We start from the raw sequence: 27842 nt of genomic DNA, 5'->3' as shown, positions 1-27842 counted from the left end.
CACAGATTTGCGGTTTTATCTGGTCTGGATATATCTTAATGTCCCCACTAAAACATTCAGGCAATGTACAGTCAAAGTAATGACTAGGATATCTGTAACCGCAGTATGGATGCAAACTGTTCCAGTGAGAGGTCGTTTTTTGTAGTTTTTTTAGTCATTGTAGACAGAATAAAATCTTCTGCACACTTTCTCCACAGCAGATTTGACATTTATTAGCCGAGCTTTCTGAGAAACAGTATATACATATACAATATACAGTATATCCTCCATATCAGGAGGGTAACAAATGTCAAATAAAGAAATCTGGTTTTCCCCTTTTCATGTTTTTAGATCATTGTCATAAACATATGGGAAATAAAGGTTAAGAAAATAAAATATTTCTATTTTAAATACTACACTGAAAAAAAACATTTACATGACATTTAAATATCACACACAGACAGACAAACAGGGGAACACACTGTTTGAGGAATAGGCATTTTTCACAGAAAATTTTGATGCGTCACAGTAGGAAAAGCAAAGGTGTAAATAACAACGTTAAAAATGGCTGAATTTTGGTTTCAGGATCCTGCTATTGTGCATGCTAAGCCATCATTTATGTTATTAGTAACACCTGTGCTTTTCCTACTACAGCAAGTTAAAATGTGAAATGTGAAAAATGTCTATGGCCTTAAAACATTGAAAACGTTGTCATAAATAGAAGGACTGTCAATTGTCAAAATTATTACGTGTACTGTACATTCAGGTACATACCTGTACCTGATTTGATGTTTCCGACAGTGGACAATCTTACTTTTTATGACAAATTTTCTGATGCCTTTGTGACTAAAAGATCAGCTAATAAATGTACAAAATAACCTTGGTACAAAATAAAAAATATATATACTTGGAATATGTACGTTCCTACAGGATTGAAACTTGATGAAAACTAATGACCTCTGAAGTAATCTTACCATAAATATACTGTAGCATAACTAAGGAATTTATCATCATTAGCATGCAGGCAGCACCTGACTCTTGACAAAATAAACATAAAACTGCTCTCTTAGCAAATACACTACTTTCACGTATTTTATTATTTCATCACATTGATTCCCCTTTTAATATTATGGTCTTTCTTTATTGTTTTACAAATATTAAGTTATCCACAAAAATAAAATAACTTAGATAATAACCATATTAAAACATAAAAAATACATACATACATACATACATTACATTACATTTATGACATGAAAAAAATGCATATTGCTGATATCTCCCAGAGTTCTCCTGGACACAGTTCTGTGTGTGCAAACTACTTATCAGAATCAAAATAATCTGTAACACCAGAAACATAATTCCAGATTTTTTTTTCCCTCTGCTTTCAACACAGAAACATTTTTGAAAAAAAAAATTAAAAATAAATTACACTGTCTGATAAAAACAGTACAGTACAACTCATACACATTACTTGAGACCAAATATGATCTTCAAAATGTGCATATGGCAGAAATCCATGTCAGCTTTGTTATTTCTATAGCCGGAAGTTGACATCAGAATATCGGTTGAACATATGCACACGTTGAAGAAGTGTGAGGAAAGTGAGTGTAGATATATTACAAGAAGCTTACAGTGTCGCACACAGTGCATTGCATCACAAAACAGGAAACACTTTGATTGATGACAGCCTTGGGTGTTTATAGTGCGAGGAACTGAAGCCTGTTCATGTGCACTCAGTTTCCTATAAGTCAAATTAATTGATTATTATGCAGCATTATTATATTTTATTTACATTGCTGTTCAGATCATGCTGAAAATGAAATCCAACTTCACTTGATAAATTAATATGAGGGTCTCTTATGCACTGTACTCTGACAATCCTCTTATTTTACATCGCACACACAACATAGACAACACATGGAACATTTTGGATAATGTTAATTCAGGACGATGTATCTGTGCTGTGATCGGGGAGGTTGTAATACATGATCTCAAAACAGCGGTGCAAGCTTGTGTCATGATGGTTTTTCAAACAGCGATTCTCAAATTGATTCACAAAAAGAACCTTATAGTGTATATAGGCCTATAGGTGCTTGTTCTTCTATTTGACGCTGATTTGTGTGATTAAATCCTCCGTTAAAAGGGAAGGAAATGTTTTCAGTTGTTAAGGTCTGTTATGAGAAATCCCAGGAAGCAGCATCAACAATCAAACTATCAGACCAGACTTTAGATTGGCTTAAGTTTTATCCATTATTAATCATTGTTGTAAAGTCCTCCTTTCCACATTGGTCATCCTTTATTGTAAAAAGTTTTCTCCTTTAATGCAACCTTATAATAGAAATCATCCTGGGACTCCTGTCTGCCTTTTTTTAGCCCTGTTAGCTGCGTTTTACATTATGCACACAACATAGTAATATTGACTGATACAATTATAGAGCGTCAGTTGAGCCAGACGATGATCCCCTGGTTTTCAGCTTCTTTGATAGGGATGTGTTCTAGCTGTAACCTGATAGCTGCTATAAACACTGAAACTTCAGAACTGCCCTCGAACAAGGCACTAAATCCTTAGGTGCTCCAGGTGTGTTGTGCTGTGACAAATCCTGTGCACAGTGAATCCTGCTGTGTGAAACAGTCTATATTTGTCTCTGAAAAACACTGTGTAACATGGTGTTTACGCTGTAAATCATGGTCGTATTGGTGATGGGGGGGACTATCGTATATATTGTATGATTGGTTTGGAAAGAAAAAAAAAATCTGATGTCCTCCCCCCGCTTTTTGAGTTTCATTGGAACGCAGATCTCAGCCTTTTCCCCTTTTACAGTATATCTCTGGTGCTATAAAGATTTTTTTTTTCTCTTGACTGCAATCTACTGCTTACTCTCTACTTCCTCTTAGCTCATCTGAATCCCATGCAGCAGTATGCCAGTCAACAAATGTTGAAACAATAATCATTTGTCGCTTTCAGATATTTGAATTTTCAGACATTTAGCTGATGTAACTGTGTTACTTTGTATCGACAGGAACGCAGAACATCCGTGCTCTCTGAGTTGTGCTGCATACGCACACTCTTACCAACATGCACATCTATCTTTCTGCTGGCTCAACTGCTTCACACTCCGTCCTTGCTCTTCAGTTCTGGAAAGGAAAACAGCAGTCCACCGCAAAAAGTAATGGGGCACAAACAGTATAACGGTCATGTTCCCCTTTCAAATTAATAATGTTTATTGAGTCTGTTCTTTCTTTCTTTGTTTTTATCATGTAGTCTTTTGGTGTTTTTCTTCATTTACAGACACTGACCCACTCTGTTATCCTGCACTGTTCACAGACCACGTAGCAGCACCAGTGAAACTTGCAGTTGCAGCGTTCGCTCCGTGTCTGCTGCAGGATGTTGTGGCCTCTCCCACAGCACAGACTTTCACAGTTGTCCATGCCGGGGCTGGTCTTGTTGCAGATCCGGCCCTGCGTGCCCGCTGAGTCCGACCCCAGGTCCCGCTCGCAGAAATCTGGCGATTTTTCAAAGTAGACCAGTTCGTTGATGCTTGGCCGCCTCCGATGCGTGTGATGGTGGTGATTGTGGTGGTTGTTCTGATGGTGGTGATGGTGGTGGTGGTTGTGATGGTTATGGTGGTTGTGGTGGTTGTTGTGGTTGTTGTGGTGAGAGTGGTCGAGCTGCCCGGTGTTCCGGTTGTGAGCCTTGATGAGCGTGGCGATGTGGAAGCGCTCTTTGAGGATTGAGCCGACCACCCGGAACTCAGGGGTGACCTGCCAGCAGGTCTTCAGCTGGCAGCTCCCCGACGTCCCGTGGCACTTGCATTTCCTCCTCATGTGGTCGAGAACCACCTGTGAAAAACACAGACGGAAACAGACAAAAAGAGAGAGAGTGGGATGGAGGGAGGAAGTGAGCAGAGGCGAGGGAGGGAGAGAGAGAAAATGAGAAGGATTAATGACTTTCTTGATCATTGGTTGCATTTGAAGTTTAATATAAACAGGAACAGGCTGTTGCAGACTGCATGTCATATTTCATACTGGCTTTACTTCAGTGTTTTTCATTTGTTTGTTCTTCTGAGCAAGCCTTGGTTCCACTGTGCTATGAATGACATATAATGCCCTGAAGGAATATTGGTCCCGCATTTAAGAAGCCAGGTGGTCCAACTCTGAGTCTGTTGTCAAACATACTGATATCAAATAACACAGATGGATGCAGGCATTACCCAAACAGATAGCAGCGTCATTATTCATTTCTTGGCATCAGGTAATGACTCCAAGCATGACCCACATGTAGTGGCACATTAGGCATCAGAGCATTGCAGTATTTACATATTTTCACTTTAATGGTTTAATGCTGGCCAGTGAATTCCTTGACAACATGGATACTAACAACAACTGTGGATTATTTTATTACATGTCAGTGAACGGAAGCCATTTTCACGCATGATGGGCTTGTTCATCTTCTACAGCTACATCTGCATGCATAAACAAGCACAAATACAAAGTGTCCTGTTAGAGCATGGCCAACACTGCAAAACCTACCCACTCCTTTCAGCAGCAGCAGCAAGTGTGTGCAGCTATCCTTGTTAGGACATTGCATTGACTTCCATTCATTGTGGACAGCCTAATCCAGCCCTAACGTTAACCATGATTAATTCATGCCTAACCCTAACCTTAACCTAACCTCAATTAACATCTTAACCCTAACCATAACCAGGACCTCAGAGATGATGTTTTTCATTAAGACCGGGTGAGGACGGTCCCCATGAGGACAACTGGTCCTGACAAGTTCAGCGTTTATACCGGAAAAGGCACACACACACAGCTTTGAGGAAATATTACTGGGATGGATAGGGCTCATGTCATGTGGGATGTAATGTGTGTGTGTGTGTGTGTGTGTGTGTGTGTGTGTGTGTGTGTTTATCAGTCATCACGAGGTCTAAACTTTAAGATCCAATTACCAACAGGAACACCGGGCCACCCAGAGTACTGACAGATGCTGCTTCTGCTGCCGCCCCTATCAACACACACACACACATATATACACGCACATGCTGGACACTTGCACAGTTAAACACATTCCACACATGTGCTAGCAATAATGCTAATCTCCACACATGCACAAAATATGATTGTCACCCACACACTCACATAGGATAAGGCGGAACTGGCAGAAATACAGGTATAACCTATTACTGTAAAGGAGATAAGTTAAAGAGTGTCATGGTATGTATGTTCATGCTTGTGTGTACACGGTGGATGTATGTGCGTGCAGGAGGGCTTTCTTGCTTTGCCTCAGAGCGTGAAAATCTTCCAAGAGCACCATGTGGATCATTTTCCCTGTTAAGAAATTACATAGTGAAACCCCCTTCCATTATTTAACTAGGATCTCATCCATTAAAGAGACAGAAAAAGGAACAGAAAGAGCACAGAGAGAAAAAAAACAGAGATGGGATATGTCATGTATCTATTGAGTGTGGCAATCCAGTTATCCACTTCTCAAAAGTCAAGGTCGATCTGGACCAACGCCAAAAAAACAGATACTTCACTTCCCCTGATTCCCCTGTGCTTTATTCCACCTTTCTCATGGGGAACGAGAACAAGTTGTGGAATACTTAAAAGGGCTTGGTTTGCGTGCAGCAAGGCTCCATTTCACGCTGTGCTGTGTGGGTTTCCCAATTGAGCAAACCATACAGAGTAAAGAAGGGGAAAAAAAACATCGTTCCCTGTTCTGGAGCATGAATGAGTGGAGAGGTGGATGAAAGAATGAAACTGTGATAAATGGAGCCACTTGACTCATCTGTTTGGAATGAACAAGTATAGCAAAAGAAAACACTCTAGTTTGCCACAGAGCCAAAGTTAATAGTGATCAGTCACACTGTCTCAAAAAAGCAATAAAACAAAAAATATCAGACCACCTGTGGAGCAGGGAAGGTCATGATACATCCAACTGGAGCTGCAACAAATGATCAAAGAGATATTCCTTTCCTCAGACTTAAAGGCTATTCATAGAGTTAGGGTTAGATTTCTTACTGATTTACATGCATTTATGCAGACTTTCTAAATATATATTTATGTGATGATATGTTTATGTTACTGTCACTCATTGAACTTTCTAGGAGTGTAGGGCATTTGAAGAAATTAAATGTTCTTGAAGCTGCAGCTTAAAATACATTGTACAATGTATTATAACAATTATACAAAAGAATGCAAAAGATTTTCAGCTGTTGCATCACTGCATGTTTTGCTCACAATGTGTGTTAAGATAACAGAAAGTAACCTAGAAGCATGCATTTTGGATAAACATGGTTGTACTGTTATTGCCAGTGTTTAGAAGAAAGTTAAAGGAAGCTGTGATCAGTGGTGAAGATATACTAGAGGCTGTAAGTCTTTTTGGTAAACAACATTATAATAGCTCAAACAGCACTTGCACTTTAAGAATTCAGATTGCAGCATTTGGTTCAGTTTTTACATAGGGGCAGAGGCAACCCCAGAATCACAAACATGCTGGCCTTAAACACACAGCAAAGTCTGTAATCATAAAGCTCTCCAACCCACTTAAACCTTAAAGAGTCAAACTGTCCTAGGAGTCATAATTGCATCCACATTGCTACTGTTTGAAGGTACATTCACAGCAGGATAGCAGTTTAAACGTACAGTAACACAACAAAAAACAGCTAAAAAGTGTTATTTCTATTGACATTTAATCACATTATTGCAGGGGTAAAAGCCGATTCTAGGAGTTTACGAACCATGGCAGTGTGTCTCAAAATTTTTTATGTGTATCAGAATAGAATGGTTTACGTAAGAATAAATATTTTCCTGAGGTAGAAAAAACATGCAATGCCTGCAAAACCTTTGCTGTTCCAGCTCTACCACATGTCTGACTTCCATAACTCAGAGTCAGAGTGCAGCAAAATGCTATTTTGCTCCTGGTTTTATTAGCCTATATGTCACTATAAAAGGATAATAGCCGCTTCCTAAAAATTTAATTTAGAATCAGCCACTCTCAGCTAACTTTTACAACTTCTTGTTACTCAACAAAGTCCAACATGTTACGAGAACGACCTACAACAGCTTTCTAGATTTAAAGGGGAACAGAACTCTTATTTATTTAAAATGTAACATATCTGCCAGTTCAAGATCAAAAGAATTGCATCTATTAGTTACGTTTAAGGGTGGATCTATCCATTAAACACATGAGGCATGCTGCACACCCTAAGGTCTGAATGGGCAGAGCTTGAAAAAAAATGTTTGCAGGCTCCTAAAACCTCAACAAAAGAACATAACTCCAGGTGAAAAGTACTTTGTGTGTGTTGGGGAAATGTCAAATGTTCCTTTGACATGTAGTTGAAAGGCAAACCGGTAGAATCAGACTCTTAACAGGTAATAGGAAATAGGGAAGCTGTCTGCTCTTGCTATATCAGAAGTGGTCTGTCAGTATGTAATGTGGAGTGTTGATCCATCTGACAAAAGAGCTGGGGGAAACGCCTGTTGAGTACATTTTGTACAAGTGGAAAGTTAAGAAGAAATGTACCAAAGAGCTCCTGATTTAACTAATGGAAAGGCTGCATCACATTTTGAATTTAATTTAGATTTAAAGGTGTCTGACTAAATAAATGAAGCATGCATTAACTTGTTCAAATGCATGACACTGCTTTTAATCAAATAACAAAGGAATGACTTGGCACAGAGAGTTGATTTGCATCCAATATGGTGCAGATTTTGAATTAGAACATGAGTCAGAAAAAAAACAAACTGTTGTAGTCTTTCCTCTCTTAACATCCTTATCTTCAAGTCACTTTTTTCTCATTTTGACTGTATTTTTCCAAATATAAACCAGTCTAAGAATTAGGCTGGTTAATTGATGATGACATGAAAGGTTGTGATTTTCTGGTTTCTTCCAGTTCACTTTATATTCTACCTGGGGGTATGACTGTGTGTAACAAAGGAGAGAGGGAGACACATAGAAACGTGTGTCGTCTGTCTCTTTGTCTGTGTTTACGATATCTGACTTGACTACTGTGGAAAAAAGGAAGAAAACTGATGCGATGATTTACGGTTACCCTGTTGTTGATCATGACAATTAGCCCTGAAGACATTGAGGGTTGGTGGAGGAGGTGCTGGGTGGTGGAGCTGAAGGGGGGAGTATACAGTAAATGGGGAGGTGAGGGGAAAGGAGAGAGGAAAAGAGGATGACAGGAGGAGGAGATGATCTTTGGATTATCTCGTTGCTGTTCTTCCACTGCTTGTAGATATACAAAGGCTGTTTGTGTGGGTGTGTGACAGTGCGTGTGGGTGTTATTACAAATCACCTGTCCGTCTAGCCGATACTCTATCTAGGCTCAGCCATCATGTCCTGCCGCTATCAGCCTTATCCTGCGGATTAGATTCTAATCGGTTTTCCAGTGTAATTTATCGTCAGCTATGATAAATCAGGAAATACACACATATTATCGGTCTAACTCAACTTTATACAAACTATAAAATACTTGATTGCAAAAAACCTGTTGCATAACACACTTACTGTCTGCTATGGTAATGTGTCTAGAGACTCTGTAGAGTTTCAGAGGAGTAAAATAGATTAAACAGGGGAAAATTCTGTTGGTTTTTACAATATTATCATTTATTCGCATTAAAGTATCATCATTTAAAAAGATGCTTTACTAGATGAAAAAAGGAAACCTGACATATTCTATTCCATGACTTACAAATGGGCTTACATGTTCACCACATAGATGTAATTGCATCAAATGCAACGGTGGACCGCAGTTAGAAACAAACATCTGGCAACTTTTAATTGGCTTACAGACTGAGACAGAGGTGTCTATAAAACAACCCCAGACAGAGATCAAATACGACATGTTGGTGGCAGATTAGGACTGCAAGCTACATAATACAGTAAAGTTGTGGAAGAGTACAACATGTTGAAGTAGAGCAGAGCAGACTACCGTGCAATGAAGGGGAGTGGATGAAGTAAACTTAAGATCAGAGGTGGTGTCTGGCCCGGTTACCACAGTCAGACATTCGAAATGAGTGCATTAATTAGGTAAAGGTGTGATTATTATAAAATGCATCGCACTCATTGGCCCTTACACACTGTTTTATGGGATATTTACCTTTACTGGGAAGCAGACAGAATCAAAAGACAAGAAACAAGAGGCCAGAAAGAGAGGTTGACATATGATCAAAGTCGAAAGCCAGAATTGAGCCGGAACTGCACCCGTACACTTTACACACATTTTTAGTCTAGTTTTTTTGTGTTTTGTGTCAGCATGAATGAAAATGAATGTGTCAGTCTTATGTATTTGCTCATCTAAAACACATTCCATTTAGTAATACTCAATAATTACAGTGATTATTTTCTAGAACATACAAACCTAATGAGGCAGTTGTTCATTTGCTGCATGCAAGTGCCTGTTACAGCCTTGCCATAACACCTGCTGTGCATGACTACAGTATGCCAAAGGTGAAGTGTTACCACACTCCTTTTAGCGTAATGTTACACCTATTTTGTCGTTTGGCTGATTCAATACTGACTCAGTGATTATGATCAGTCAGTGATTACTTTCTGCAAAGCTTTTTTTTGCAGAGGGAAAGTCCATGCAGCATGACATACAGCTCAAATGTCTGATGGAGAGGAGTAGTAGCTACTGAGGAGTTGAGCAATTTGCTGGCTGTCTGTATTTCTAAGACCTTTGATGAGAAATCCCAGACCAGAAAAAAATATGTACTAAATTGTATTCCTTGTTGTCAAATGTGTGTGTGATCCTTGTGACAAGCTAAACTTCAAACTGGTGTATATGTACACAAGCAATATGAGAAGTCTGTAACAGCTTGTTATTTAATGTAAAATGCTTTTGTTTTAGTCTCAATGCTAATCCACACTTGAAATCAACACCTTTCTGCAATAATGTTCCCTGTGTGGAGGCACAGTAGTTGAGCAACTTCGTTGCCAGTCATAACCAACTACAATTTACCAGTATAATTTATGGCTTATTCCCTGTTTTGTAGTGCGCATTGAATTTAATCATTGGTCAATCCCTGTGTCATCACTGCTAAGTACTTTTGGGAAAATCCTAATCTAATGTCTATGTGTCCCACAACCGACCCTTCTCACTGATAAGCAGCAGACTAGTCTGCACGCTGCCTTGTGTTTGTCAGTTCAAAGAAAATCTACTAAAGGACCTTTAAAGCCAAGCAGAAAGCCAAGGCAATATCAAAGCACACAAACAAATCCCACAGCAGCACATTAAGCCCAGACATCACTTTAAACAAATCAAACGCCTTGCTTCAAAAGAACAGTTAAACGCATACAGACAAATACACACGCACACATGCAAACACAATGACATGCAATTACTGGGCAAATGCATATCTACAGTTTACATTAAGAACTATACTACATTAGAACGCATCTGTGAGTGCCTGTTTGTGTGTGTGTGTGTGTGTGTTTGTGTGGTATTTACTCACTGTTGAGTGCACACTTTGTCCACAGCTCTCATTTAGAGACTCTAATAAAATGTTATTACCAGCATAAGCACTTCCACCTGCTGAGCTTTTACTATGAAACATTTGCCTCTGTGTATTTTAATGTGTATTTGTGAGTGTATGTTATAAGGATGGAACGAGCATGATTATGTGTGTGTACATATGCTCATGCATGTGTGTGTGTGTGCATGTGTTGATGTGTGTGCGTAGTATGTGGTGGGTCAGATCAAATGCTCTCCCTCTGTACTGTCAGGACTCAGGAATGCTCTGCACACCACTGATGATATGAAATGGCCTCTAAGGAGTGCAGGACTAACCTCGCACTAATGTTGCTATTTTTGATCAAACACACTTTGCTTCTCGTGTGGGTTCTGAGTCAATGAATTAACGTGAATGGGTTCTCCAAAGCAGTTTATCATCGCTCAAGGGTTAAATTAGGCATAAAAAGACCTACGAATCTCACTATTGCTGGTTTGGATCAAGCCAGAGGGGATGCTGCTCTAGATTCATCACGGTTCAAGCGCTCTGATGAAGCCTTAAACATCAGCTATACAAACATTTACAGTTTTCCAGTTGGTGGCATCTTAGTTGTCACAATATTTCTCTTGGTTTTCATTTAATCCAGTCACAACCTTTGTCCTTTGGCACTGAGTGTTATATACATTACATTGCAATATATTATTAATAAGTGCAGCAGGGGCTGGCGCCAGTAATTACAAATCAAATCAGCAATTTCCCTTTCCTTTGAAAGCAGTGCTGTCTTCACTGTGATGCTTCTACAATTGTTTGATGAAAGCTCAGTCTCAAGTAGTTTCCTGAAAGGTTTTCAAACAACGGTTGCAGATATAAGGAATCGTTTTTGTGATAATATGCTTGTTCGTTTCTTGCCAAGCACTGATAAGAAGATCAATGCTACTCTCATATCTGTCAGCTAAATATAAGGCTGGAGCCAGCAGCCAGTTAGCATGGCTTAGCATGAAGACTGAAACACGGGGGCACAGCAAGCCTGGTTCTGTCTCAATGTAACAAAATCCACTTCCCAGCACCTGCAAAGCTAAATATACAATTTACATGTTATATCTTGTTTGTTTTATCTGTACAAAAATCAAAGTGTGAAAAAGACACACTGTGGTTATACAGGGGGGTTATGAGCGGGGCTTTTTCTTGGCTGGGTGCAGTGACTTCCTGGAGCATTTGATTTACTTGCTATAGTCAAAATTTTAGGCCTAAAGAATACAGCTATATTGGATGCTTTTGACACGCAATGCAAGTGTAAAGTCACCCTTAATGCCAAAACTGCATTTTAATTTTTAATGATTACTGACAGACTTCTTGCTGCACTTTTACTCCCACTTAGGTATAGTGAAGATCACCACAAGTCAGCAAAATACGAAAAATAATAAGACACAAACAGCAATAAGAAATTATAACACTTGAGATGATTTGCCTGTGTCTCCCCCTGAGTCTGAGCAAATGTCTCAAATGTTCAAAATCTTTTTTGAACAGCATGTTGCCTAAAAAGGGGGTGAAAATGAGTTCAAGTATATAGTTTCCTTCCAGAAAAAGGGCATTCCATATTTCTTTACTCCCCTGAAGTTAGGCCCTGGTAATTGTAATTACTAGAAGATGCTTGCCAGTAACATGGCACACTGTTGCATAGCCGGCACTGTCACCACCTGCCTAATGAACAAGACAGGATTCAACAGAAACTCGGCATGGCTCTACAGTATAAGCTCTGCAACATGAACACAAGGAAAGCCTGCCAAGCATTTGTTTTGAGGTGTGCTCTCTAAACGATGGAGAAGAACCTTCAGAAAAAAAAAAAGAAGAAAAAAAAAAAAAAACTTGGCCAAGAAATTTACTGCCCCACTGAAGTGTTTCCATGTCATAAGCAGCCATTTTAAACATGTAGTCACGCTTTTAAAACCACTCTTATTAACTCCTGAACAGTAGTGTGATTTGGTTCACCGGAAATTAACAGTAACATGGAGGGCTGGAGGGAGAATAAAATCTGATTAGTGAGGAATCCAAAGAAAAAATTGACTGTTTGGCTTATGAAACTATGAATTAATATATACCTGAATAAAAATAAGACAATTATAAATCAGCTATATTAAAAAAAAAAAAAACTTCATCGCCCTTTATAAAGCGGCTTTCACATTAAATAGAACCATGATTATTTGGGTAGCAAAAACCTTAATTCACAATGTGTTTTTACTTGTTTTAAATTTTTTTTTTTTTTTTAATAATTTAAATGTTTCAAATGTATTTTGTAATTATTATTATTAGGTATAAACAAGCAGCTGGTTAAGAACTATACACATATACTACATAGATGTAACATGTCACATTGATTGACATCATGTGTAGATAAATCTTCCCACCTTATTAATTTCTTGTGCCTGCATAGTGTACAGCACAGTATTATAATCAGCCCTGTTGGAGAGAAGTTGGAGGAGGCAGGAGAGGGGGAAGAGGGGAGGGAAGGAAGGGCGAATCTCTTTCTACTTTCCGCCCCGGTGTTTGAAGTCTAAAATCTTTTGCAGGGTTTTAAACATCTGTTTCCAAACTGCCAGCAGCCACTAATTAGGGCTAAAAACAAGACGGGACGTCGTGAGAACCCTGGGGTGGGCATGAGGCGACATGCACACCCCGCTAAAAAACCACCGCATTCCTCTACTTAAAGACTACTTCTCAAGAAAGGGGGAGCGGGGCAGGGGGTGGAGCGGTAGAGAGAGGTGAGGTGGTAGTGGCGGGTCGGTGGGAGGAAAGAATCACGGGAAGGATAGGCATTATTTTGAGGCCCCACCTGTCAGTGTTTTCTGTTTGATACTAGGGGCCATGTGAGTGCGTGTGTGCATGTGTGTGTGTGCAAGTGTCACAAGATCTTAGAGGGGTTTTGTTGCGGCTCTCAGTACCATTTGAAGTCATCAAGGCGCATGATATTTCACAGTATATACATACTAAGTTTGTCCTCCCTCTCTATCTTTGTTTCTCTCTCTTTTCCTCATTCTCTCCAGCCAGGTATTGCCTCTGTATATTACACTCAAGCAGTAATCCTCAGCTTGTGGTGAGCTGTAACAAGTCAGCCAGACTCTTCTGAGCAGCTCCATGTAAAAGATGGTTTAAAGAACCCTAGCAAGGTCATCAGGGGTCATCAGGCTTGTGTCAAAACACAAGAGGTAAAGGTCAGGAGCACTGGCTATCATTTAGTCCCTGCTGGTCGTAACCAGAATCTTTGCAAAAAAAACGAGGTGGACTCTTTGATGTCGCTGATGACTGCCTCAGCTCGTCTGGCTGGAAATAGAAGCCTGGCACACAGAAAACAAAATTTATTGCAAGGAATCTGAGAGCCAATATTTATCCTTTCTAAATATCCTTCTGGAAAAATCAAACTGTAAATTAAAATGAAGCTGAGTAGCAGCACTTTAAGTTTGTTTTTTCTTTTGAGCTCCTGTTGCTCTCCTTAAAGTTTAAAGGGTGTAATTACATTTTCTGATTTTGAAATATTTTTCTTCAAGGCACTTCACCTGACAAATAGTCAAACTGGCCCGGTTTGATAAACCTGTTTTTTAATGTACAATGTAACCGTCATAAAAAAATTACACAATTCATTTGCATAATTTACTTTATAAACATTGCCTTTAATTGGCATTGTACCTTTAATTTTCATTTTGCCTCCTCTACAACAAAGAAGCGACCTAATGAACTTCCTCTGTCAGTTTTTGTCTCCAGTTACATCTAAAAGTTGGTTTCCACACCTCGTCTTTCTGATTAAATTCATGACACAACCCACTAGCTACTGTATTTTTTAACACACACACCGAGCCATTATACTGCCGAACAGTCTGAGCCAAAACAGAGGAGAAATATGAGCTTGAGTCTGACTCTCTCTGCAGCTTTACAGTAATTCTGTCAGTTTTTTCAAGACATACCTGAAGCCAACCAACTTCTGTGGTAATTATTTCATATGATGTGCTGTATCTCACCATCATCATCAATTGAGGTTATGCTTATTGTATAATAAAAGCAGTCCTTGAATATCAGGTTAATAGGCTAATGTGTCTGTGTCATCATACCTCAGTAAAAACGTATTATTTAAAGTCAGTAATGACCGTCTCCACATGTCAGCGTAAAATTAAAATGAAGCTTAGAGTAAGTTCAAGCAGGAGGACTATCTTATGTTATTCATTCTCATTCCTCTTTCTCTCTATCCCTCTCCCTCTTCTCCTTCTTCTAGTATCAGCTGATCAGCTAGGGGTGTTAACTCTTTAAGTTAAACCAATCAGATTTCGCCATGGTCTCCGTCAGCCAATCATGTCTTAGCTGTCAAACTTTTAAAACTGTTCTCTTCTCTGTTGCCGTCAGCTGTCATTTCAGTATGAATCGTCGTGACCCTCCTCCACCCCCGTTCACCTCCACTTTCATCACTTCAGCGCCCAGGTCTGAGCTCATCAGAAGCCCGCTCCGCTTCTCATCATCCAGATCTCAGTGTTCACTTTATCAATCACCACCACAAGTGTCTAGACTCCACTGGGGGGATATCCTACACTACTCACAGCTTCATTACCCCCGTTATAGAAAAAAATGTATATACAATGATGTCATGATGGGGTCTAATCGCCAAAGACTTTTTCACACTTCTCATTATTATTGTGCACATGTCAATAAAATAATTGTTCACTCTAATGCAGTCTCTCCTGATTGCAATTAGGTTTACAGCAATTATCAACAACGTCAAGTTTCTCTCTTTTTATAACCCATTAATATCATATTTTGACATTATTACGCATTAAAGTCCACACTTACTCACATGAAGAAGGATTTCAGTGTCTTATTAAATGGCATAATAATAGGGGACACTTCTGCCAAAAAACAGACTGACAAGAAAGACAAAACAAGATCAAACTCGGGATGTTTTGGATGTGGTATAGTGTATATATAGGTCTCCCTGCCACCAGCTCCTAGGCCTTAAATATTAGGAAGCATGTGGCCTCAAGGCACAGTAGACAGCAAAAAGACAACATACTGTGACAGAGTTTTATACCATTACTTAATACATCCAAACAAAAGGAGAAGGATTCAAAAGACAAATTATTCTTTCCTTGGCTCATGAACTCATTACTCCTCATGTCAAATCAGCCACCACCCAAAGTTTACTCCCAAGTCCACAGCACTGATTGGAATACATCTCACCAGTTGTATGTCCGTGGCTATTTGTACCATCACCTCTACTGCTGGGAGGTCAGCTGTTGTTCAGTTCGCCTGACGCGCTCCACATTTGTGTTTTGTCTGCATAATCAAGGAAACCAGAAGTAAACTGATGGAAAGATACAGGCCCAAATTACTCAGGAGGAAACGGGGAACAATGAGCAATTTACGGTCGCTTCTTGTCTCTGTTCCACCACAGTGCTGGAGATCATCAAGGCTTATCACTGTCATTTACATCTTTCTCTCTCATTGCCCAAGGCAGAAAACACTGTAGGAACAAGTTTGCCAAAAGAAGTTAGAAAACACAACAAGAGAGTCATTTATTACAGCTGTTTCATTGTTTGTTGTTGACATACCCTTTAGAGTTTCTAAAACCCTTATATTTGCCCCGGAGGGATTGTTTTTAACCTTTGTATGCTGCAAAAATACCTAAAAAGTAACAAGCGTGACATAAAATAGGTGTCTGATTGCTATGTAATGATAACTGCAAGAGAGAGAAAAAAAGTGTTTTTAAACAAGAAACAGGGAAAATATACTTCTTAGCTGCAAAATTACTAACAACTATGGCTGAGTACTGTCACCTTCCTTTAACATCCTGACTGATCTGACACAAACTGACAGAACACAGTGAGCACAAAACCACTGTCATAACAGAACAAAATTTGTCTAAACTGCTAACTTCCTTCATCTATCAAACAGAGACTGACTGTGATCTGTGAAAAAAAAAAAAAAGAGTCCTCTGAAAGTTGGAGAAATTATATGAATTTCCTTAAATAAACAGGAAGCGTGATGCAGCTGGTTAAAACAGTGCTAATTCAAAATATACAGTTTCAGTGAATGGTTTTCAAATATAACTCAAACATTCTAACAGTGTAAGTAATATACTGTGAGTCAGAGTTTGAAAGCAGGGAAAAATTACTCCCTCCAGACATGCAAGGTAATCCCCAATGCTGTGTATTTAGGCAACCCTAATACATAAAAGAAAAATCGTATCGGAAATTCCCACTGTGGTCACCTTAACCACACATAGTTCTCTTGGGTTTACACTGGGAGAGGGTAAAAGGTAAAAGCTCCCTCTGAACTGTTCGGTAGATGACACTGAGCATACGCAACGCTTGATTGGACACCAAGCTCATAATGATATGAAACAAGTTTTAGCCACATCACAACCTGTCTCTCCTTCATTAGTAATGTTTTCCAAGCAATTCCCCTTTTGGAAAATCCACCTCTTCTGCACTGTAGCGCTGCAAAAGTGTTGAGCTCAAACCTCTACAGCAGTTATTGTATGTTTGTACAGAATAAAACCGTAGATGTGATAAGATATGCGGAACACATTTTATCAGAATTGTAGCAATAAATGTGTTATGATAAAGGTCACATTTTCATTCAAAGTATTTTTGAAAAAACAGATTCCCTGTTATTGTTTTGCAGATAAACTGCAGATGTAGAGTAAACATGGAGCTTAGGCAAGTACACTTATAAACACACGCATGCACACACACACACACACACACACACACACACACACACACACACATATACAGACAATCAGTCCCTAGTCTCTCATCTATCTAGATACAAATATACACAAACTGTCTATGCCAGCAGAAATAAACTGCAGTGTAATGATGACAGGCCACTGTTGACCCAGCCAATAAAATGAGAGTGTATTGTTCACTGTAATGTTATTATTGGCCCCGTAGCACTCTACCCACCCACTCTCCACCTGCTTTACTGTGTAATATGTTTTTTCTGTGTAAATTATATTAAAGATAATGTAACATTTACTTTGATAGCAGAGATACTGTAGATAATGTATCTAACCGTGCTTTGCTTCCTTCATAGGTTTGCAGATACATAGAGGCTCATAGTCAGTGCGTTTTAACTCATCAACTTCAAATGTAAACAGTAGCTACACTTGTTGATATGTGGAAACAAACTGCCTTCTCACACTAAATTATTTTTAATTTAAAGGCCTGATCCAGTGATGTATGTTGCACTTCCATAAACTTAGGAGAGACTGATTAAAAGAAGAACGGTCAAAACTGAGGCAAAAGATATTCTTTTTGTCCCTAGTGTGCTGCAGAATATATGATCCTACATTTCCAATAATGCAGGTGGAGAGTGTCTTTCATTAAGAAACTCCCTGACTAGTAAATGTCCATGTCTGAAACTCCATGCGCTCAGTTTGTAACACAGGCTTTCTGCTAAAAAGTTGTTATATCCAAGCCCAAAGTGAGATAACCCTGGTGAGATTATCGGGATTACTTTTTTCAAACTTTGGAAAGCTCCATCCTGTCGTAAAAATAATTGTTTTTACAGGCTGAGTAGTACTGCTTGTGACAAGTCAACTAAACTTGATGTGTAAAATGGCCCTTTTAAGTTGTAGGAAAAGTCCCAAATTGCTGAAGTAATTCAATTAAAAGTGCGTCAAAGCTGTTAGACACTGGGGCAGAGTAAAAAATCTATTTGAATTTGTCTGACATGAATGGGTAAATCTAATCAAAATCTTCCTCTCAGAGAAAATGCTGCAAGGTTGCTGTTGCAAGAGGAAAATACAAATATAACAAGTGACACAAACTTGGGGAAACAAAACACACACACACACACACATCCTCTCACTTCCACTCACCTGTCTGCCAACTCTATTATTATGCAGCCTCATACGAGCATGGATGTCCTTGTAGGTCTCACGGGCATCCAGGAAGTCCCGAGAGAACTTCTCTCCGAATTCCACATCGGGGCTGCAGCCGCCCCACTCCCAGGAGTCTTGGGGTCCCGGCAGGTCAGCGGGGAAGTGCTCCATGACACCGTGTACCATGCCCTTCCCCCGGTGGATGGCCTCCAGTTGCAAGCGGTGCAGTTTGATGCGAAAGGCCTCCTCGTCACCACGGCGCTTCTCGTCACAGCCGCACGCCTTCAGTTTGCCCATAGAGCAGGCGTTGGCCACTGCGTGCACCACGCCTGCTGCTGCAATGGCATATGCAAAGGCACTCTCTCTAAAACCTGTTGAGATGAGAGTGGAGGAAGAGGAGCTGTTTCATATAAATAGAATAATGATGTTGCTATATAGCCTTGTGTGGATGTAAGAAGCATCACAATCAGGAAACAAGAGTTTGGCAAAGAAAACACTTGAGTGTCATAGTTTCATAGCTTAGTCCGAGACATGCTTTCAGTTAAAATGGCCGTTGCCAAGAGGAAGATGGGATTGACACTCTCTGAACACCATACTTCACTGCTATGTCCAAAATGACATAAGTATCACATAAAAACCTTATGAAAGCTGACATGAGGACTGTGTCAGTGTTCAGGAATTTGCCATGTTGCTTTTAAGAAGCATCTGTAGAGGCATTACGAGTGTTATAACATGGAGTTTGTGTTGAATGTTAACCAATGACCTGCAGGCAGAACATACCACTGTGCATGTGTCATGAAGCTTTCAGGTGAAATGAGAGGATTACCAGGTAGATGGAAGATGGAGGATGACATTTGCTAGATAGCAATCCATATTCAGATTGCTATGAAAAAGGTGTTGTCGACAAGTGTTGTTAGTTGTGGTAAATTTTTACCCCAAATAGCATCAGAAATAGAAAAAAAAAACCCATTTCCCTGGTTAAATTTCTGCTGTAAAACTGCTGGATTCAACTTTAACATGTAAAGTGATTTTCCTAACCCTAAAACTCAGTTTAACAACAGCCAAATGAGCAAAGCAATGACATCTTTTAAAATCTCTGTTAGCGAAGTGTGCCATAACGCTTAGTAAATATGCACTTTAATGCTGACTTTGCATGCTTTGTTTCATACAAGACAAGCATTGGTGCACTGTAGTAAAAAGAGCTTACTCTATTTTGATAAGGATACACATAAGAGTTTATTCACACATTTATATATACACACATGCCAAGGCTCATAAAACCAGGGGAAAACATCTGGGACAATAGCAATTAAATGTTCCAAACACTTGCGTACTTTGCCTCTGTGGACCAGCTGAACATGAACAGACCTCCACCACTCCCATTAGGGGACACACACAGAGGACTCACACGCTCTTACTGAACAGGGCTGTGTCTCCTTCTGTCCGTCCTACTGCTTATGTGTAAGATATGTGGCTGTATAACTTGCTGACCAGCTGCTTACATATGCTATCTATGTAATGAGTAGAATGGTAGCTAGATAGCGCTGGCATTTGTGCTGCAGCACTCTACTAAATAAGCCCTACTGGGCCTTTGAACCACATTGGATGCATTTCTGGCTCTTTATGCTCCCCGCCATGAAACTCTCTCATTGCTTTCCTCCACAAGTAACCCATATACCTTCTTTAAAGTTTTCAGCACTTTCCAAGATCTTTCTTCCAGCTTGTAACTATTACCTTTGCTATTCTTGGGTGAATGGCTTGGTCACTGACTTACTGTTCTGGCTGACTGAGTAGCAACAGATGGCTGGAGTTTGATACTTTTATCTGTTTTTGTCATATCATATCTTGCGCTGATGGTTAAGGATCAAAGTGTGTGTGTTATTGTATGTGCATGTGTTTAGCATAGAGAGGTTGATTATGCCGTACCGCCGCTTACGCCTTGTAATCTCTTTAACTTGGCTCAGACAGACTAGCTGCATGTAGAGGAGGTAGTTAAATGACTACGTGCATGTAATCTCTCTATACAATGTGTGACTGCTTTTGCCTTTACAGCTAAACACATCCCTTTCTCCTCGACAGCAAGACTAACTGGCATGTGGCACATGTAATCAGTGCGAACGCTACCACAACTGATCTGTAATTCAGCCGACTAATGTTACACCACTCTCCTCTTATACACACATACACCGGCAATATGAACACACATACATATCCATCCTATCTATGTTGATATAGTTCTGTGACTAAAAAAAAAATCCATGTCCAATTGTGGAATCCGTGAATATTGAAGGATGAAGTGCGACAGCAGCGCTTGCACTTGTATCCTCTACAGTTTCCCTCAGTGTTTGTTGTTAGATCTCAGCTTACTGCCTGTAAGCATGGTACCCTCAGGTTCTTTAAGCCCCACTGGCAGTCATTTACTGGTGTAGAAAACAGTGAAGATTATAATGGAAACTTGTGAAGAAAACATGAAAAGAAACCACGCAGGAGTTTATAGCACAGTGCTTGAGGGGGGAAATGATTCAGGCTGCTTGTTGGAGTCAAATAAAAAGCTAGGAAACTAGAACTGCCCCTTTTAGCACTGTTTGGTTTCCTTATTTATATTTTGACATAAATATAATACTATTTGATACTTTTTTTTAAAACATGATCTACATTTTGACACACTGGCTGTCATGCTGGAATTCTTTGATTTTTGTGTACTTAAAAAAAGGTAGAAAAAAGCAGAAACAGCACAAGTAAAACTACACCTGCGTACTTATTCAAATACAAAATTTGTGTTTAGTCTTGACATCTGATGGCTAAAAAAAACCAGTTATGAGTCAAACACTCCTGCCTGAGCATGTAGATTAAGCAGAACCTAAAGATAACTATCAGAATATGGTCACATTCTGAATCATCGCTGCCATATTCTTCTGTAGATTTTAATAATGCAAGCTCTATTAGTCAAGCACAAAACTAACTGAACTCGCTCAAACAATTTTCCCATTTGAATTCCAATAAATAAAACGGCTTCTGTCTAGAAATGGCGTCTTTTCTTGTCTGAAGAATTTCTTAAACTGTGTATTCATAATCTGAGATGAAGTTGTTCACTGACGGTGTTATACTGTACACTGATATTAATGTCTTGGATTTAAAAAATGCAGTGAGCCGACCGCATGCAGATGGACTTTCAGTCAGCAAGGAAGCTTGTAGGCTACATACAATATGAACAAGCCAGTAACATTACCCACAACCTCTCTAGACGCACACTAACTGCCCTTCAACCCACATTAACAGATTTTTTGGTGAGCTGGGGGCAGTGGAAGCACGTTGTGAACACAACATTGACACATCATCACCATATAAAGTTTATATGGCGAACATGTTTGCAAAGAGTTGCTTATTTACACATCCAGCTGACATGAAGTAACACTAGCATTCATTTGAAGTTGTGTTTCTGGCCACCTGTCGAATGTCCAATATTCACTCTTCTTTTAAGTCTTATTTGGTCTTCACCTTTTTAGCTGCTAAGTGTTCCACTCTGCTCACCAGCTAGTCGCTAATTTTGCCTGTCTGCCATTCGGTGGTGGGCTGATAGTGTACAGTTGGTTTTTCCGCTGAAAATAGCTGCCTGCTGCGTCTGGAAACAAGGCTGATGAGAGTGAACCAGAACAGTAGAGTCGCAGACTGTGAAACCAAAACAAAGAGTTAAACGACGCCGAGAGGCTTCATAGAGTTGAGGTGAACTGCAGAGTTGGTGATAATTGTCTGTGGGTTCGTCACTATGAGGGACTCCTTTCCTGTTAATATAAAAATACTGATTATAGCAGCTTTAATGTTCAGTGTAAAGTTGTAAATTTGGTTTTATACCCCTCAAAAAGATGCATACATACAAAACCCTTGAAACTGCATGACTATATACATATACAGTTTGACTCACTAACTCACACTGTGTACCCCCCTCCTCCCCCTTACCACCTTGACCCACACAAGGTAGGGGAAGCGAGAGAGGGATGGCACTTAGGCACAGCCTCAAACATAGAAAGCCTGTTTTAGCTCTTGCCCTGCTCTGAGCCAGGCTCTGCAACGCAGGCCCCCGGAAGACTGGGAACAAATCAATCTAACAAATAATTCACCGGCTGCGGCACGCCCGGCTGAACTGATGGCAGAGGAAGTGGCAAAATGAATTAAAGATTCAAAGGAAACTGTCACTTTGTGTTACAGAAACCGACTAAACAGGTTTATGCTTTTGCCACCGAGAGTTGGGAAAGTGCTGAGAGCAAATTCACAAGCGCTCGCACTGGCAAGGGAAGTAAAAGCATTAGGAGCAGCTCAGCAAGGGAGGACGAGGGAGATAGAGACAGAGACAGTGACAGAAAGAGAGAGATTCTCCTATTCCTGTCTATCCATGTAATGTCTTGCCTGATGTCCTCTTTAGCCTAGTTTTTAATGCAAGCTAAACGGGGATGAACATGGGCCCATAAAAGTTATCAGAATCCATCAGCAGAGAGATACGTGGCAGAGGATCCAAGCAGCATCTGATGTAGTAAAATGAGACATCCAAACAAACAGTGAGGTGAAGAGCACCTGATATTCAACTTAAAAAAAAAACTTTGTAAAGCCTCTAATAGAAGATTTGAAAAAGCTCTGCAAGAATATGTGAACAGGTAAGGATTAAAAAAATGTTTTATTAGAATGGATTTACACTATGACGCAAAATGGTGTAAATGTTGCTTCACATGTTTTTAAAAACTCAGATAAACTTGTTGCAATAGTTACTGAGTTAAAAAGCAAAAATACCAGTTTGGTCTGAAACTGCGTCATTTATTTTTCTTCGGGCAGTTACACTAAAAACTTATCTCGATCTCCACAATTCCACCTACAGTAATCTACATCTGAAAATCTGTCTCATTGAAAGTACTAACCCTTATGCAGTAGCTGCACGCAATAATGGCTGCAGCGTGTTAACTTGTATCAATTTTTAGCTTCTGTGGAGCGGAACGTATCAACATGTAACAGATGAATCATCCGATTTAAAGAGGTTGTTTATGTCAGTGGTTTGGAGTTTCTGCACCCGAGGCAAACCAGGGATGCCAGACAACCAGCAACTGCCTCTACTAATAATGACAAACAGCCTTTCAATGAGTCAGTGAGGAGTGAAAGTACGACCAGAGGTGTGTAAGCATATACGGCAGTTAAGAGGTATTTTTGTTTGTTAGTTTGTTTGTTTGTTGTTCTTTGACAGGATATTAAGTCCTCGATGAAGGTTACAAAGCTAAAGGTCCTTGACTAAGGAGAACATAAATTACAGCAACACCCCTCCAGGAAACTTTTGACACATTTAATCAGCTTTTCATGATGGGGAATTCCATCATGTCTTTGGCTCATTTTGAACATAAAGCTGCATATCAAGACGTATTTGAACCTATAACACTAAAAACTCAAAACTTGTCATAACAGATACAAGATTTTGTTGCAGACAATGACCAATAGAAGCAAATGCAATCTAATTCATATTACAATCATGTCAATGTAATACAAATTGCAAGAAGTGTCTCGAGAGCACTCCATCCCAAAATACTTCAGTATTTGATTGATTTCAGTAGGAATTAATTTGTAACAACATAACAATAAGAGTCTTCTTTGTCAGTCATTTCTAAAGTTTTGGATGTGATATTTGCATTGAAGCCTTTAAATAATTCACTTTTAAGCACTAGCTGCCTCCCTATTTGGTTAAACTGAACGCTGACTTAACTCAACACACAAACAACTAACCACACCGTGCACTGTTCATCTCAAGCTCAAGCTACTAAGAAATTGATGCCTTTTCCAGTCAATAACTTGGGATGAGTCCATCTGAAGGCGTCCCGACTCTAAAGATCCTCTTTCATCCTTTGTGGCTGACTTGCAAAGCTCTAAGCACTACAAAGCATAACAGAAAACTGATCTGCATGAGGTCTGGTAATCTTGAGGTGACTAACTGCTTTTGAAGTTACCTGCTCTTTTGTACCGGCTACTGAGAGAGATACTGTTAGGTGATTAGAAAGTAGATACCAGTCCGCTAGTCAATAGAGATAACCTGACCATTCGGAGGACTTCATTCATGTGAGATAACATTCAAAAAATGTATCAGTGGGAGAAAATGATCTCTTCTGATAATCTTTTGAATGTGGAGAATTATATTATACCAACACTTTTTTAGGACATGCATCTTTGTTGCGGCTAATCTATCCTGTAAGCCTCTGCCTTTCAAGGTATTGTATCAAAGTGTGTTTGAGGATGAAACCACAGCCTGTTTGAAGACCAAACTTTTGAACTGTACACTTGTACTCCATTGTGTTTTTTCACTATGGTGTCTTGTAAGTTTTATCCAGTGGACAATGAATTTTTGAACCTTTAAAACATACATGTCGCTTCCCCCGTGCTGTACTGTATTCACATTTTTAATGGAAGAGATACAAGGAAGATATGAATTCAAATGAAATTATTAAGTTGGCCACTTTTGTGTCGTGACCATAAAACTGACCTCTCTTGAAGACTATGCTGTCGTAGGGTATTTTGTTCCTAGTTTCGAGGCTGGAGCAGTTCCAGCGATGCCCTCTGAACTGGTGCTGGCACTCGTGGATGGCAATCTGGATTCCCTGGATTGCTGAAGCTGTCACATCTGGGTTACGCATGCACACCTCCAACTGGCGCCGCGTTAGCCCCGGCAGTGTCAAACACACGGTGTTGGCATTCAGGATCGGGTCGATGTTGGGGAGCTTCAGGCCCAAGATTTCATTGGAGTCTACCCTGCATAGAGCACACAGGTCAGGTTAAGAAAAAGCTACTACTCATAAATCTTTAGTCTCTATCCTGTTCAATGGAATTGTAGAACAGTTGCTCACTAAAGTCTCTTTTGGATCAGTAAAGTTTTTTCAATGGTCCTTGGGTGTCACACCAATGCTCAGTTCCTACAGTACCAAACAGATGCCCTGACTTGATGGTTCCCAGTGTAGTTGATTCCTTTAAAATCACAATAATACACATACTGTGGCTTGTAAAACCACCTCCAGATACCAGTGTACTGAAGAGGAAACATACTTTCAAATCTATTATGCTAGAGTCGAATTCCTTGCATGCATAAACATACTTGGCCAATAAAGCTGATCCTGATTTGCAAGTTTTTTGTTTTGATTGATTCAGTTTATGATCATGCAAAGACCATTGTTTGGTTAGGCAACGAAAGAACAAAACAAACAAAACTACTGATTTCAATATACGTACCAAAACAAGTTGCATACTTGCACTGCACACGCTAGTTCTAGATTGTCACTTTGATGTTGACTTAATTGCGCAATATAATAATTACACAGTAGAACAGGTGAGCTGAAGTGGGGAATGAGGGAGCAGCTGCCACTTTGTTGGCATGAATCCAGTAGGTGTAGTAACAGTTTTAGATACACAGCATTGAAGAAAGCAACTTACCTGCCTCACAAATCACCTCAGGAAATCCGCTAACATGTAAATTCAGTGTTACTTTGACTTAAGGTGTGTCCCTGTACTTGACTGTCAGCTGCTTCTGTTGCTGATCAATCATGTGAACAACAGTAATTCAGCTGACAGCGGTCAAAGCTCTTTTCTTCTTCACAGAGAAACAGTTGCAGCGGTAACAAGGAAAACACAGGCTGTGCTGATGATGGCTTGAGAGCTGAAAGGTGCCCTGCTTTTCTTTTTTATTATCATTACAAGTAAAACACAGGTTGTGTGTTTTAAGTGTTAGTATGACTGAGACATGCAACCGCACATGCAGTCAGGAGCATGTATGGCTTTGGGCACACACACATACATGCTCAAGCACACCTTGACACGCAGCAACACACATGCAGCTGCAGCAACTTTGCATACTACTTATTTCCTTATTTTGTCAACATGTGTATCTCCAGCACTTTATTCTGCAAGCCTCTATATCAAAGAACAGACTCGGAAATTCACAAACCACCTTGTGCTCTTGCTGAAAAAGCAGCCAGTAGCCTTGGGCATAAATCAAAATCGAAAATACAGCTTGTCGTGACAAAAAGTGTTGCTCATTTGTACTATAGTGCCCTACTTTCTAAGTGGTATTGCATTTTGTAAACTGTATGCCTAACTGTAATTCCAGTTTATCTTCTGTTGCTACCTGTTGTGTTTCCTGCTTTAAGGTAGACCTGTTTCAACAACTATCTTTCCAACTGGCAACCTTTTATTGATTGTAAATATTGTTTGGGAATGATGGGGTGCATGGGAAGCAGGTAGGCTAATGTTTCATTCTTCATTGTGTTTATTTTATAATTTTTTATGTTAGCTTCGTGCACAAACATCATCCTGAAAACTGTGGGTTAGGGTTAGGTTAGGGTTAATCTAGGCTATGATAAATGATAAATTAATTACTTGTTGAACACAGTTAGTCACACGTTGGTTCATTCATTGTGTAATTCTAAACAACAAAGATGTTCTTTAAGTGTATTAAACTGACACAGAGATTCATTTTTTTTTAACTTGAACTCAGATACCACTTATTCAACTCACCTTTTATCCAAGAGACAGATCACCACCAAGACGCATGTCATTCTGAGGATTGAGTGATCCATTTTGTGCCTTGCAGTAGAAAAAAAAGGGGGGAAAAAAAAGTTTTGAAAATAAAGAGACAAGAGTTTGATTCAAACAAAGTCCAATATTCCGCCTCAAAGTTTAAAGAGAGGACAAAAAAAAGAGGGAGGTCAGGTCAGGTCCAGCTAAAAGTTGGCGCTGGACTTGACAGATCCGACGACCCCGAGTCCAGATGTGCCAGCCAGCGGCGGGATACTCATTCAAGAAAAGTTTCATCAACCTCTCCACTCACTGAATGGAGGAGATTTGCTACAAGTTTGAGGAAATGTCAGTCTTTCTCACACACATCCGTACACATCCCGGTATCTCCGCCAAAGCATTTGCATTGATATAACATCCGAGAGAGAGGGCGGCTGTACCAAGATAGGCGCTCTAAATGAAGTCTGCTTGACTAGTGATGTTTCGGTGCGCACCGATAGTCCTCTAAACTACTGCACTTAGCGCTTTGCCAGCCCACTTTTTTTGCGTCACTCAGGGAGTAGGAGAGCGCCGAGGGAGGTCAAGTGCCTCGTTAAAGCAGGATAGAGATCCTTTTAGATAAGCAAACCAGAAACACTTAGCCTGCGCCCTCTGTGACGGAGAACATTTATATTCACTGGAGGAGCGATGCTGAGGATGAGGATGGTGATGATGAGGAGGACTGAGTAGTCTGTATTGCAATCGAGAAAATTACTTTTGCATTTGATTTCTTAGTGACAAGAGATTTGGTCACAATGGTGAAGGTAATTATGAAGCTCTTACTTCAGGAAGGAGCTAGACTTATTTATGTTTTATAAGTAAAATGAGTGATTTGTGACGATGAAATGCCATTAAATTATCTTTGCAGTTTTGTCCTCATATCAGACCATGCTTTCAAACCAAATACTGTACTTGTGCGTGTGTTTGCATCTGTGTACACACACTCTTTGCATCCTGTAATGACAAA

The 27842-nt window shown here is 39.8% G+C and overlaps 1 protein-coding gene across 1 annotated transcript; it reads right to left on the bottom strand.

The window, feature by feature from the left end:
• Positions 1-202: 202 nt before the first annotated feature.
• Positions 203-27304, bottom strand: wnt10a (wingless-type MMTV integration site family, member 10a). The gene is made up of 4 exons (XM_044366888.1): positions 26837-27304; positions 24816-25081; positions 18305-18678; positions 203-3822 (listed from the first exon to the last, which is right to left on the bottom strand). The coding sequence occupies exons 1-4, from the start codon at positions 26896-26898 to the stop codon at positions 3262-3264; spliced, it is 1263 nt and encodes a 420-aa protein (XP_044222823.1). The 5' UTR covers positions 26899-27304; the 3' UTR covers positions 203-3261.
• Between the last annotated feature and the right edge of the window lie 538 nt (positions 27305-27842).

Source organism: Thunnus albacares, chromosome 11 (assembly GCF_914725855.1).
Source record: "Thunnus albacares chromosome 11, fThuAlb1.1, whole genome shotgun sequence".
Lineage (NCBI taxonomy): Eukaryota > Metazoa > Chordata > Actinopteri > Scombriformes > Scombridae > Thunnus > Thunnus albacares.
Note: the sequence above shows the minus strand (reverse complement) of the source record. Positions and strands in the feature narration are given on the sequence as shown.

Bases quoted from the DNA above. Each gene is read 5' to 3' on its own strand.
- wnt10a (XM_044366888.1), bottom strand. From the start codon at position 26,898: ATGGATCACTCAATCCTCAGAATGACATGCGTCTTGGTGGTGATCTGT. The intron at 25,082-26,836 runs GTGAGTTGAATA...TGCTCTATGCAG, and splicing joins ATCTGTCTCTTGGATAAAAG to GGTAGACTCCAATGAAATCT. The intron at 18,679-24,815 runs GTCAGTTTTATG...TCATCTCAACAG, and splicing joins CAGCATAGTCTTCAAGAGAG to GTTTTAGAGAGAGTGCCTTT.